This window comes from Leptosomus discolor, chromosome 1 (assembly GCF_034619465.1).
Source record: "Leptosomus discolor isolate bLepDis1 chromosome 1, bLepDis1.hap2, whole genome shotgun sequence".
In the NCBI taxonomy this organism is placed as follows: domain Eukaryota; kingdom Metazoa; phylum Chordata; class Aves; order Leptosomiformes; family Leptosomidae; genus Leptosomus; species Leptosomus discolor.
In genome coordinates, this window is record NC_141391.1 from 94,044,077 (window position 1) to 94,058,705 (window position 14,629).

Here is a 14,629-nt window from a genome sequence, read left to right on the forward strand (position 1 = left end):
TCCCTCAACTACACTTTCTGCCTTCAGCTGCAGTTCTTGTTGGCTGCATGCCTGGTGGGTGCAGTGAGCTTCAGGCACTTTCTTGACTGAGAGCATCTCTTGTCTGTTCTCTTTCCAAGATGAGGTATAAAAGTACATGTAAGTTCTTGTAGGGCAGGTTGGGGTCCTCTCATGTGTTGCAAGTTCCTTTGCCAAATCACAAGTCTTGTTCTGCCCTTGAACTTTATGCAGCCATCCTGCTTTAATCAGTAGCAGACTCTGAATGAATTTGCATGTGTTCATTCAGATTTCAAAAAGTCTGATCCATAGACTAAAGATAATGAGTTGACTTGATGATCTCTGCAGAGTGAATTTAAGTTTTAGATAAGGTATAAGTAATTACAGTGGAGAATGTAATACCTTTCAAATTCAATTAGGTGAAACAGAGGTTGCAGATTTGTTTAAAATGATACACACCTTCTATTTCATATTAGCATTTTTGCATATTCTAAAAATGGAAAACTTTGAAAATGGTTACAGCATTCACCATTTCACAAGTTATCTTTTTTTGGCTAGTATTCCTATACTTCTGAAGTTAGTCTTGCATGCAGTAGTGGTACAACTCAACAGCAGGATTTATCTTGATCACGGGGTTTCCAACGTGGATATATTTCTAACAATATTTGGGAATAAAGAGAAACTTTTCCAAGTTCATTACAATTCACAAACTCAACAGGATATTTCCTCTTTTGTTTACAGATTTGATATTCGCAAGTTCCCTGCCTTGACAGTAATCATCATGGATAGTGGTAAGTTTGTTAACTTAGTGATGAGTGTGCATTCTTTATTATTCCCTATGAAGTGGGCATTACCACACCCCAAAACTGTCCTCTGCTCAAAATCCCAGTCACTTTGCACAAAAAACATCCTCTGCTATTGAACTGGTTACATGTGATGCAGATCTTTGCCCACACTAAACTGAACTGGAATCATACTGCTGTTCTGATGGATATTATATGGAGACCATAATAATCATCACAGACTTATCTATGGACCTTTGAAAGCTGGCTGTAGAATGAAGACCACAGAGCTGAATTTTCAGTCTTGAGTGCTTTAGTTTTAACTGTTTTTAACCTTGACCCAGTAACTCCAGATTCTCAGTGCAGAAGTCACTTTTTAAGCTTTATAAGTAAATGCTCAAATTATATTTCTCCATTCTGCCCTGTGCAAACCAAAGTGTTTTATTAAGATCACCTGCACAAAGATTTGAATTTATCAGTGGCTGCAGCTTCAAATTTAAAACTAAATGTTTATTTCTAGTATTTAGTGGTGGGTTTAATCTGCTTGAGTGTTGGTAAGGAGTCAGAAAAAGGAAGCTTCAATAATGGTCTCAATAGAGCTGGTTTTGGTGTCCAGGATGCCCTGGGCTTTGCTTTGGCAACACTTCTATGTCTCAGAATACTTTTCCCAGACGGCTGCTCCCTGTTCCTTCTGTTGCTGAAGACCTGAAGCCTTATTTTCTTTGCTTGTGACAGCTTCAGCTGTCAGGCTGAGACGTATTTGTCCTCCCATGTCCTTGCCTGTCTTGTTCTGATTCTGATTGAATTTCACCTTGCTAGAGTATCTGTTCACTGTTACGATAGCACACAGTTATTCTGGAGAATGTATAGTAGATTGATCTGGCTGTATTACTCTTTTAAATAATAGTAAGTGCAGCTATGACTTAGAATGATTCTGATGCATAAAAACTTGTTAAAATCCAAGTATTACAGTTACACACTGAGCGAAAGCATGTCTGAAGAAAGAAACATATATTGAAATGCATTAAATTTGGTAGTTGTATATCTTTAGTCTATATTCTACAACAATTGGGGGAGTGGAAGAGACTTTCGATTATTTGTTGCTCTGTCTGTCTTACATATTGCCGAAATCATATTTTTTTTACTTTTCCTTTATCATGTATTTGCTAGTTAATCTCTTTAACAAAGTGAAAAAGTAAGTTTTATCTTGCTTCATTGCTTTATTCTTGCCGCATGCAATTCTTTCCTGATTATCTTCGGCTCCATAGTAACAGCTGTAGTGAATTCAGCTGTGCTGTAGCTTGGCTAGGTGGCCATCCAACCCAAAGTGGTTTTTCTGCACACTCCTATACAATTATAACTAAGTGTCTACGTGATGATGGTCCTGGAATACTAAGAAGTCGGAGTGGTTTCTGCAATGTGGTTCCATTATCTCCTTTTATAGAATTCATCAGGCAATGGCTGATTCTCTTTAAATCGCTGTATTTCGATCAGTATCTCCATCAGGATTGCTTTGATCAGTGTATGTTTTTATGTTTCCTTGCTATGTTTGTGTTGACTGCTCAATAGGATTTAAAGTTGCTAGGAGTGTGCAGAGCTTTAAAAATGTCAAGTCAAAACAAAAAAATTAATATACTTCATTATTTTTTTTTCCAGCCTTGCAGGGTCAAAAGCCATTCCTTGTCTGGACTAATTATAGGTCGTTATTTTTCAGATATATTCAGAATTAGTATGGGGTGTGGTTTATTTTTCTCAGTGGGCTTTTTTCTCTGTGATGTATGCATTTTCTATCCTGTATTGTGAGAGGAGAGAGAGACTTTCTGAATACAAATTGCTAAATAAAAAAGTTGTTTTTTTAGATAGTATATATTTGCTACTCTTGAATATTGAATTATTTAGCTGGTTTTCATCAATGCATTTTGAAGCAGCAATGTATGCTCAGCTCTTTTTGGAAAACTAAACTGTTACCCAGACGCTCATCCCAATGTGTATCAAATGCAATACTTCATAACATACCAACTTTTAAACCTTTTTTTCTTAGTTTGCTGCTTTGGTAAATTGGGAAGTGCATGTGGAAACAAAGATTTGTATATTGTTTCTGAGAGCCAGAACGTTTAGATCAGGGTATTTTTGGCTACCTACATTTTCCTCTTTATTTCTTTTCCCTCTGTATCTAGTACAAAGCTGTCGTAGTTTCTCTCATTGCTCTTTTCAGGGATGGATTCTACCTGTGAAGTGAAATTCCCTAGGTTTTATCTGCTGAAGGAAGGGAAACTTGTTTTATAGTGCATTATCTACTCTTCGGTGACTCCACACATGGGCACTCCTGAGAGGGTGTGGGTTGTAGCTTGTTCTGCTTCAGGAATGCCCACAGGAGGAGTTGGCGAGAAGTAGGCAGAGCACTGGCGGTCCATCCCCACGCACAGCTGGATACTGACTTCCTGACGTGGACAAGTCCTTCAGCTCATCACGTTTAGGTGATCACTGAGGCATGTTGAAAGAAACCAAGTTCTTCAGGCCTAGAGGGGCGTCAGGAGAATTGTGGGGGAAATGTGAAGAAGCCATCCTTTTTTCCTTTCCTTTTTGAAGAGATTTTTGAATATTAATTTCTATGTTAAGTAGTCAGTGAACTTACACAACAGGAGATGCCCATGTGCTCACCTGTGGTGCTGTAGAAACCAAAACTGCCACGAGTGCAGTTGTAGACTTGTATGCGCTGAGCCTCTGGCAACATCATGAATATAGTAATTTGTGTGATGCATCTACCTACCACATGTATTCAACTGAAAGTGTAGGAGTGACTGGTGTTTTGGAGGTTGATCATCAAATCTTCATTTAATCCTTTGCAAAAGGAGGATGACTGTCTAATGATTTATAATAAAATATACCACAGAGACCAAACAAAATTAAGTTAGATCAGCCTAATTTCGGTTGTGGCCTCATTGCTGAAAAATGCCACCACATCTATCTAAAGCAAAAGCATAGTGATCATCTTTGTAGACTGCCGCCTTCCTATTTTAAAATTCAAAATTAGGTGATTAAAGAAGAAAAAAAAAAACAAACAGTGAACTGATTAGTATAAAATTATAGATAAATAATTGCTTAAACCAGTCAGTCTCTGTCCCTCAGCAGACAGTGAGAGTTTGTCTTCATAGCATATCGGTGGTCCCAGTCTAGCTGTAAGGGAACCAATGCAGAAACGTTTGCGTAGGTCAGGAAATTGATACGAGCGTATTAGTATGGCAGTGCATGGAATAATTAGCCTCAGTGAGAGCCCAAGAATGGTGTTGCACTGACATGGTGTTCTTACTTCTTGACCTGAAATACCTGGAGAATTTCCGCATCGTTCACTGCAGACGTACCTCCTGGGTAATTCAGTCTGCTGGATTTTAGAGTGTTCCAGTTATTGCATGTTACTGTAAAAATCATTGGGTTAGGGAGTGTGAGGGAAAGCTGGAACATCAGAATAAAAGAGGTTGCATCCAGCTCTCTTCCTTGAACAGAAAACTAAGGAAAGCAAATAAAGGATACCTGTGCCAGAATGTTGGTTGCCTTTTGGGGTTGTTTTGTTTGATTCGTCAAATAAGGTGAGGTTTTGTGTGCGATTCGAGAAAATAGAGGCTACTTCCCCCCACACCCCTGAAAAAGTCACTATTTCGTGGTTGAGATTTCTGGAGTGAAGGCAGCAAGTCTGCTTCAGAGTTGTTTAAGAAAAATTATGGACTTAAACTTTGATAAATGCAGCTGTTCTGGTGTGTGTGACTCTGGGTAATATTCATAAATATTTATGTTAAAAATTCAGAGTGTGCTGGCTGTGATGCCCTCAGGCAGTTGCAAATATCCTTTTGGATGTTCACAACCAGCTTTTCTTTGTTCTGTGTCATCTTAGTTTAAGAAGTTGTTTGAGCTGAGCATGTGCCTGTCTCTTCTGAGCTCTCTTCTTAGGTGCCAGCTTCAGTCTCGTTTAAGCATACATGACTGTGATGCTGAATTGAGGTCCATCACGTTTATGACATTACAGCAATAACTACTGAAATTGTAGGTGCAACCACTTACAATAGTGAACAAAGCTAGGAAAGGCCTTTTATCATATTAAATAAAGAGGAAGACTTTGAAAAAGCTCTTTATTTCTCAAAAGCACATTTTCTTTGAGCAATTTTAGCATGAAGTTTTGGATGTCTCTTTCAGAAGTGACCTTTGTTGTCTCTTTTCTTATTCAGTGTTCTTAACAGAGGACAAAGCCAATTCTGTGTTAAAAAGATACCCAAGAGCCAACTCGTTTCTGGACGAGTTAAAGCAAGGTAACATAGAGCGTGAATGCAAAGAAGAAATCTGTAGCTATGAAGAAGCAAGAGAAGCATTTGAAAATGAGGAGAAAACGGTATGTTTTGGTGTGTATTTAAAGATGGGTGAGGTGTATTGATACTAAATTTTTGGGTGTGCTGAATGCTTGTGTGTTTTCCAACATTACATTAGATTTTTTTTTTCTTTTTGACTTGTTTCTTTAAGTAAATAAGTGTACAGTGGAGATGGATAGACTACACAGCAATAACTTTTGAATCCTTCATCCAAATTAAACTGAATTTGAAGGGCGTAGAAGTCTCAGAGAAAATTATGCTCATATGTGTTGTAAAAAATGGCAGCTGGGAAGAGAAGGAATGTGAATTAATACCCCCACGTGAGAAAAGGTGGACAAAACTGTGAGCTGTTTGGTAGCGCTGTTTACCCAAATACTGGTTCTCCTGTCATTGCACACTTAAGTCTGCCCTGGATATCATAAATGCAGTTGTCTTGCTTGGGAGAAATGATGGATTTGGGACTGTTACGGGGAACATGTAGAAGCAGAGGGCACAAGTCTTTGCGTATCTCGCTCTTTCTGGAATAACTTGTTTGTTGAATATGTTCACATGAAATGAGTGAGCAACTCCAAAGGCTTTCCGTTTAAAATACACCTTTGAATCCCAGGCGCTGGTGTAGCTGGCCAAAGTGTTCAGTGCCCAGACTATTAAGAGTCTAAAAATAAGGAAGGCCTAGTAGACATCTTCAGGCTAAAATCTGCAAGCCACCAGAGAGGACTTGTTAAGCAGTAGTGATCTAAAACATAAGAACAACGATAATTTCAGTGCTACCATGTGTTATGCAAGGGCAGTGATACATTAACTTGACGGGAATGAAGCAGATACTGCCCACGCAGAATTGTTGCATAAGTCTGTTGGCTTCTCTAAGTAAAAGAAGCTTGTGGGCTAATGGCTCTGCAAGCAGTAGCTGCACATCACACCTAACATATCTTAAATTGCTTCCCAACAAATAAAAACAGTGCACAAGGTTTTGGTGGTGGCATCTGACCTATTTAATGCAATACAGCCAAGAATTTTTTAAAATTTTTTTCTTAATTCAAGGCCGATGAAATTAGGGCTGAATTTCAGGATAAATCTAAAGGGAAAAACAGGTGCTAGAAAATGTGACTCAGAAAACTTATCTTCAAAAAAAGCTTCTATCCCTTGTGTGTTTTTGCACAGGGAAATTGTACTTGCAAGGCCAGTGGGTTAATTGGTGAAGTGGCACAGGGAGCATTGCAGATTTCTTCTAGAATTTGCACAGGTGATGCATTCCACTCTTCAGTGGCTGATCTCTACATCAAAAAATAGCGATGTGTAAAGGCATACTGACCGTTTTTAAGTTCTTGGCATCTTTTTGTTGGAGGCCATACCTGGGGGGAAGGATACGGCTAGAACGAGAACTTCCTGATTTATTAAAATGCAGTAGTAGGACATATGGTGTCCCTTCAAAGCTGCTTCTTTCTAAAGCTTTAAAGTGCGTGCACACACACATTTTTGGCTCGGTGTGGTCGTTCCTAATGATAGCTCATTGCGTAATTAAGAATAGCACGTACAATGACACAACTTGTGTAAAATTCTAATACAATATCACTTTTGCTTAAGTAGCACAAGAAGTTCAAGGCGCCACAGAAAGCATAGCCTAAACGTGTTGCCTTCAGCTTTTCTGCCATTTAGGAACATTTTCTGTTTTGGTAGATGGCACTTCCCTTGCAGAGGCATTTAGGAAATATAAAGTAGAAGTAGTTACATTACCACTCTTGCCCCGCCACTTTTGTGCCACAGTGTAGAAGGAGCTTCTAACAAGATCCTGAGCTTTTATTCATTTCTGCTACTGTATCTGTTTTGCTGAGCTGCTTTATTCTGTTGCTGGTAGCTCGCTAATGGGCCAGGCTCTGCTAATGAGCAGTTGTGTCTGACCGGCTTCATTTACTTAGGCTTTATTTCGTCCATTGTCCCCCAGCGGTATCCTTCCTTGCAGCCACTTAGTAAGACTTAACTTCTGTGTCCCAGGGGAAGGAAATGGATGCAGCAGACTAGGATCATGATACAGTATGTTCAGAGTAACAAAGATGCAATGATTTCATAGTACAGAGAGACTGGGGTTCAAATAGGGTCCATAGCTCATTTATCTCATGGAAGCTTTGTTGTGTGTAATCTCTCTCTTTGTATTTTTTATCTTGTCCACTTGGTTCTTTCTTTTTCTGCAGTCCTCTGGGGAGGTGTGCAACATATGGGTTTGTAATAATAAAATAATACCAAGCAGTTCCCTCAAGTTATTTTTGATGCATGAGGTTTTTTTGGAAGTTAGTATTGTGCGTGTTAGGCGTACATGCATAGCTGTCATGAAAAGATTGAATGCCTTTAATATTGTGTGGGCTTGGGGATTTTGATAGGTTCAGAATTGTTATTTAAAATCACAAAGTTAATTATAAAGATAGTACTACTACGTTAGTAAGGCTAGAGCCAACAGGGAAGAATTTGCAAGACTTTGTGGATAAAGCAGAATATGAAATTCAGTGTTGATAAATGTAATGCATGCAGTGGAAAAAGAGAACATTCCTTATATATATAATTGGCTCTGAACTGAACTCGGGAACAAGATCTGAATTTGAATCTATGAAGACTAGAATTTAATCCTCAGCAGGCAAACAAAAACAAAACAAAATAAAAACCTGAGTGCTAAGAATCTGAAGAGAGGAATAGGGATCAAAACAGAGAATATAATTATGTCATTGCACATCTGCATCTTGAATGTGCCGTATACAGTCCTGATCTCCCTGTCGCCTAAAAATCAAGTTAGTAGCTGAGGAGGGACCAGAGAACCAGAGAAGTGTGACGGTTGACCAAAGATTTGAAAAGATTCCTATTAACAACAGTAGATTGGAAAAGAGTTAAATCAGGGAGTATGTGATGATGTCTGTGAGGAGCATGAAGACTGAACTGAGGTCAGTCACTTGCCATCCTTCTGACAGGAGAGCTAAGAGGGCCTCAAAGGAAACTAGAACGTGCAGGTTCAGAGCAAATAGAGGCATCGCTTCTCACCACAGATAACAGAGCTGTGGACTGCCTTGCCACGGGATGTCTCAGATCCTAAAAGCTTGTATAGGTTCAGAGAACGGTATGAACGAACGAAAGATAAATCAATCTGGAACCATTGAATGAAAGGGGTCAGCTTTGGCTAATGGAAGTTTTTGACGTACAAATATGTGGAAGGTGAGAGAGCATCGCTGCCTGCTTATGTCTGAACTCTTCTTTCAGCAGTCTCTAATGATTGTTGTCAGAGAGAAGGTAATGGATTAGGTGAACCCTAGGTCTGATCTAGTAAAGCTGTTTATTTGTAGTACCTGTAGCCTGCAGGCAGCACGGTATATGGTCACTGGTCAGTCGTCAAAGGTTGTTGGGAGACTCAAAGATTTGTTCAAAGATTACTGTGCAAAGATCTGCGTGTGATTGAAGCACTGATAGTAATTTTATTTCCATTAACTTTTTTTAAATTAAATTATACTGCATGAAGATTTTAAAAGCTAGAAGTCATAGACCTTAATTTGTGTTTCAAATTTCCTGCAAATTTAAAGCATTACAGAAATTGCAAGGTTCTCTGTATAGGTCTATTCTAGCAAAACAAAGAAACCACTAAAAAGCTTAGCAAGCAACCCAAAACTCGTCAGCACCAGATCTAAAATGATGTGATCAAGTAAGACTTCTAGCATCAGTCTGTGTCTAATTATGGATGCTGGATAAATACCCAGAAGATAAGAGGTGAATCTTTTCCTGCCACCTGAAATTAAGGGCAGACCAGAAGAAACAGTGTAGCAGGTACGCTCGCTTCCCATTATTGCTTTGTTCACATCCCCTGCCTACTGAATACCAAGCAGCCTTCTGACTGGCATATTATTAGTCTACCTTTAAAACAAGTCAGGCAATTGACCAGGAATCATTTGAGGCTGACGATGCTGCCAAACGCAGTAAGGGCCTCAGCTGAAATTCTCAGCAGGGTGCGAGTCTCTGAAGTTTCATGTGGATCCCTTATTTGATTCAGCATTCAGATCCAGTTGACTGATGCTGACTCTCTTCTGAGGAGTATTAGAAATAAAAGGGAAACAAAATTCTGGCAAATTGGCCGTAACTGTGTGGGATGCCCTTGAGAATTCCTTGTGATTATTTCAAACTGGATTTGCCAAAGCAGTAAGGGGCATGCAGAAAAGTAGTTCTTGGCAGGAATACGTGTTAGATGTTTTCTAAATCTTTTCCATGGCGGTTATCTGATTCTGTGGCCTGCTTAACTTAGTTTATCATCCATTTAAGGCATATACGCCTGGTATTCCCAGCTGTACAGCACTTGAGGATAAATGATTACTGAAATGACCTTTTTATAAATCACAAGTTAATTATTTTGTCAAGTAGAAAATAAGTCCTTTTTGTTGTTGGTTTAAGAGACCAGCAACTGTGGAAGGGATGTTTGTGCTGTGAGTTTTTTTCCAACTTTTAAATTACTCTTTAACTTTCTGTATGATTCTACAGCTACTTCCTAGGTTTTCAGTATTTCCCCCTCTTGGTTTTTTTTTATAGCAGTTTGTACAAATCCTCATGCTATGCAAATTCATCTAAGCTTCCGTGGTTTTGTTGGGCATGATTTGACTTTGACCGGGTGGCTTGTCCTCCTCCTGTGCCCTCACTTGAGAGTGTGCAGCATAGATGTAGGATAACCGAGCAGAGGGGGGAGCTGCTTGGCGACTGCGCAACTCAAACCTGAAGTATTAGTTTCTCGCAGTTCCTGCCAGTTCCATCAGTCTGTGACTAACAGTCTTTGTGCTTCTCTTTGAGTTTTGCCTTGCAAAAATGCGAGCTGGAAGCCTGGGGTCTAGTCACCTAGTGAGTTTTAGGTTGGTGGATCTTTGTGGGCTGGTTTTTTTTTGGTTGATTGTGGATTTTTTCCCCCAAAGACAAAAAATTAAAGAAAGGTTATTTTTTTTAAATGACTGAAAAAGTGTTTCTTTCTTAGTATTTCTCACCTGTGTGCAGAACTTTATTCCTCTGTTTCTGTAAGACAGCCTTAGACCTGAAGCACTGTAATTTTTTGACAGGGGTGTATGTCTCTAAATTGTCTTGGAATTTCCTTTGCCTTGCAAGTAGATGAAAGTGGACACTAAACTACTTTCATCCTTAAGGCAATTTAAACTCTTACCTTAAGCTCTTTATGGGCCTGTCTGGTCACACCATCAACTTGAACATCCCCTACAGCCACACACCCTATTCTGAAATAATTGCCTGCCACTCTGGGAAAACCGCTTTTCTGCTGCTGTGCCACGTTGCAGAGTGACAAGGTATGCTGGTATTTCAGCTTTCTGAAGAAGGTACGGAGACCTTTTCTCCAGCAGATAGAGCTGGGCTAGAAGTAACATGGAAACAGTGCTAAAATACAGTCACAACTTAACTACTCTTCCATTGGAGAGGGTGCGTTTCCTCTGCAGTCTGCAACACAAAATATACTGCTAGGGGAAAAGGGTGATTTCTTCTTTTTTTGTCAAAACTACCTTTCTCCTCCACAGAGTCTTTAAAACAACACATCCTTGCACAGTATATTTGATGACTTTCAGTAAATCTTTGCAACTTTGGCCTCAAAAACAGACGTACCATTTTATTCCTTTGCTGTTTTCGAGGTAGCAGAACAGCGAAGTGGGAAGTTTGGTTCCAGTATAGACAGTACCATTTAATAATTCAAATTAATCCTTTTCAGCTTTTTTTTAGTCAACAATATTATTCCACTAAAGAATCTAGTTAGTTGTATTCAAACCAGATGGAAGGGTAATAGGTAACAGATCTTCTTAATTGCCTGCTGGTGATCCGGTGGGGAGAGGTGAGGTGTTTGGTTTTGTCGGGTTTTATCGTGCAGAGATCCCAAAAGTCCTCAGTTGTGTAGCTGATATCATTTAGTAATGTTAGTTTCCCCCCTCAAATATGTTTTCTAAAATCAGCACAGTTGATCTGGGGTTCACTGTGGAACAATGCATCAAGGACAGCCCTTGTAGGGAAGTGTTTGGAGTGGATGATCAGTCTTCCAAGACTTCCTTACTTTGTTTGAAGTTAGTGCTCCCTGACTTAGCATAGATGATTTGGACCTGGTTTCTCATCAAAAAGGCACTGTGACAACCTTCTTGTGATGTCAGTCCTTGGAATTTAAGAAAAATGCCTGATCCTGGATTGCTGTAGGAATTAAGACTTTTTTTTTTTTCCCTTGGAATTTGCACTGAGTATAGCGATAGGAACAACTGAATTTATCTTTTTTTTAAAAGAAAATCTACAGGATGGGTAGTTGTTTTGTGCACGTGGCATATGGCTCTTAACCTTAGTAATTTCTGATCCAGAAGCGTTGTGAGCGTGTGTTTTGCCCGTGGTGTCCCGGTCCTGGCTTTGCACAGGACAAGCTTCGCCTCCGCGCTAGAGGGGCCATGCTGCGGGCAGCAGTCCTCAGCTAAAAAAATTGCTGGATGTGATTTGTCTGTGCACAAAGTCGGTCAGTCTGCAACCTGAACACATCATTTACTAATAAGCAAGCAATGACAATATGGTTTTACCTGGTGACTATTTTATAAGTACTTCCATGTGAGAGGTGTGCTATCGTTTAAAACCGATGGTGGCATGAGTATGAATGGGTCAGGTCTCTGCATTTTTAAAGAAAACAGAAAAGTTCAGACTTTCTGGCATGGATTGGGGCCGGGGTGTTAATTTTTTTTTCTTAAATTATACATGACTAAAACACCATAGAAGTGTTTCTTAGTAGGAAAGATCTTGTATTACAGGTGAGGACTTTTGAGGACAACATTGCTCTTTTTTTGAGGCAAGCTATGCTTTTCTTTGTACTGCTTTTTCATAGCATTCATTGCAGAGAAAATTGGATGGCGACATGATCTTTGTGCTCCTGCTTGTGTATACCGATATAGGAAAGAGTACTTTCAAGTACTCATGTCCCTCTTCATCCTTGTTTTCAATTGTTCGTATTTTCACTTTTCACTTTGTTCCATTTATCTGTAGCTGTGTTGTCAAAATTTCTGTAATATAATAAATGGTGTAATATTCTCATAGTGCTTGAGCTATTTTTAACTATAAACAGACGATCTGAATCAAGTCAGGCTGACAACAATTGCTTTATGAGCCAGAGGGTGGGGGAAATCTAAACTATGAGATGACAGTATAACATAGTTGTGCTTTGCCAAAACGATCTGTCATTCTGAGGCAGTGTTTCCCTGTCAAATGGTATTAGTATATTATTACAATTTTAAAACAGACAAAACAAAACCATGACTTTTACCTTCAGTGGTGCTGAAAAAATTTTATCTCCCAGATGGCTGATGTGCATGCCGATTAGATGATGATGATGATGATAATTGTTATTTACCTATCCTGTCTGTGCTGCACATTTGTAAATACTAAGTGCAGACAGGAATCCCAAAAGCAGTGAGGAATTAGTTTTAAAAAACAAAACCCCCTTTGTATCACTAATCACATTAGGAACATGGTTTAGTGGTGTTGATAGAACTAGGACAAAGGTTGGACTCTGTGATCTTGAAGGTCTCTTCCAACCGAAACTGTTCTATGATTGATTCTATGATTCTATAAAATTTGAAAGTTTATTGTGCGTGTTTATCCATACCCGTTCTTATTTTAATCATCAGTATTTGAAATGCCTTTTTTTTCTCATTCATTTTAAACAACTTGATTACAGTGTTGTTGTTTTGGTTTTTTTAACTGTCTTATAGTTTCTGACTTATCCTGTCTTGCTTTTCTAGAAGGAGTTCTGGAAAGTCTACAAAAATGGACTTCAGGGAGAAAGTAACACAGGACATACCTGGTATTCATTTTACCTTGCATTTCCATTAATCATTGGCCTTTTTGTTATCCTCATTGTCATTTTTGTCATATGGAGATGCCTGTTTAAAAAGAAAATGCGTAGACAGTCGGTGTACGTGCATAGGGGAGCCCACGAAGCGATGGGTGATGGTGCTGTGGCTGATGGCAGAGGTCCTCTTCCGCCGCCTCTCAGCATTGTTCATTCCCCACAGGAGGAAATGTATGAAGTCAGTGGGCTCTCTCCAGGAGGTCTGAGCTATACGGATGGACGGTCAGACTCAATATCCACAAGGCTCTCAAACTGTGATCCTCCTCCTTCATATGAGGAAGCCACTGGTGAGATCAGTATGAGAAGAAATGAAACTGAACAACATTTAGATCCACCCCCGCAGTACGAAGACATTGTGAGTTCCAGTTCAGCCAGTGCAATTGCACTGTCTCCTGTTGGCACCAGTACCAAGTAAAGCAAGAAGAACGCTATGGACTTTTTAAAAATTACTAATCATTTTGTAGCACTTTATCTTGGCTTATGATGCATTTCTGTAATTTAATGGACTTGTACAATGAACTTCACTTTTGGTTTAGATTCACTTGTTCTTTGGGTTTGGGATTTTTTTTCACTCTACGGCAGGTCTTAAAAGGTAAGGAATCTGTATTGAGAGCGTAGTGCAGATACAAACGTGGTGCTCTGTCACACTTCTCAAAAGTACCTCTGCTTTGAGGGATGTCGCTTGCTTTATTCCGAACGTTGTCCACGTTCCCCACTAGATTTGTGGAATCCCCCTCCCCTTGTTACTGCAGACTGTCAGAATTGCCTGAAATAGGGAATCCTTAGGGAACATTTTAGATAGTTATTTACACTAAAGGGGGCTGGTTTTGCAGTATTGCCTCTTGTCTTGTTGGTTCCTTTTTCTCACTTGGATTTGTGTTATATGCTGCACCCCGTCCTGGGCCCTTGGAAGGCTGGAGCAGTATGCCTTTGTGTTCAAACCAGTATCTCATTAAGAGTATGCTGGCGTAAGAGCAATAATTTCAGAGTCCTAGCAGAAGAGGTGTATTCTAAAGCGTTTGCTGTTACAATTCACATTTCTGTAAATGTTTAGAAGCTAACAATGCAAGATACTAATAAGTGAATTTAATTAGTGTACTTTTTTTTGTCTGTGTTCGGCCTTTCCTCTCTGTTTTCCTATCTGTTTTTACTTGTGTATTCTATAGGTGACAAGTGTGCATATGTTAACTTTACAACTGGAAACTTCATGCCACGGTAAATAATGAAAGACTGAAATACTCAAGAGTGGATAAAATCCTGATCATCGTCTTCCTGCCATAGTCTTTACTGGGACCAGGATGTTATCCATAAGCACATAAACCCAAAGCTTTTACCTTCCTTTTTAAAAGGGAAAAAAGGGGAAAGCATTCAGAGCGTGTGCCTTTTTTTTTTTTTTTTTTCCCCAACTATGAAATAATAATTTCCCTTCCTCAAATCCTGACACTCTTTTGCCTCTTGCATACTTACATGTACTGTGTGCACACCTTGTGTTGGTGGCTGTAGAAATCCTCGCAGAGAATACAGATACCTTTTTTCAGCAACAAATATATTTATTGCTCATCCTTTCCAAGAAGGTGCTTCTATTGCAAAAATTAACAATATGTTATAATGAA

General features: G+C 39.3%; 1 protein-coding gene across 1 annotated transcript; it reads left to right on the top strand.

The window, feature by feature from the left end:
* The first annotated feature begins 748 nt into the window (after window positions 1-748).
* On the top strand, window positions 749-13,431 carry PRRG1 (proline rich and Gla domain 1). Its single transcript, XM_009949925.2, has 3 exons — window positions 749-788; window positions 5,000-5,160; window positions 12,907-13,431. The coding sequence occupies exons 1-3, from the start codon at window positions 779-781 to the stop codon at window positions 13,429-13,431; spliced, it is 696 nt and encodes a 231-aa protein (XP_009948227.1). The 5' UTR covers window positions 749-778.
* The last annotated feature ends 1,198 nt before the right edge of the window (window positions 13,432-14,629 follow it).

Excerpts from the sequence above, each read along its gene's own strand:
- PRRG1 (XM_009949925.2), top strand. Across the intron at positions 5,161-12,906 it reads TTGAAAATGAGGAGAAAACG|AAGGAGTTCTGGAAAGTCTA; the intron begins GTATGTTTTGGT and ends TTGCTTTTCTAG.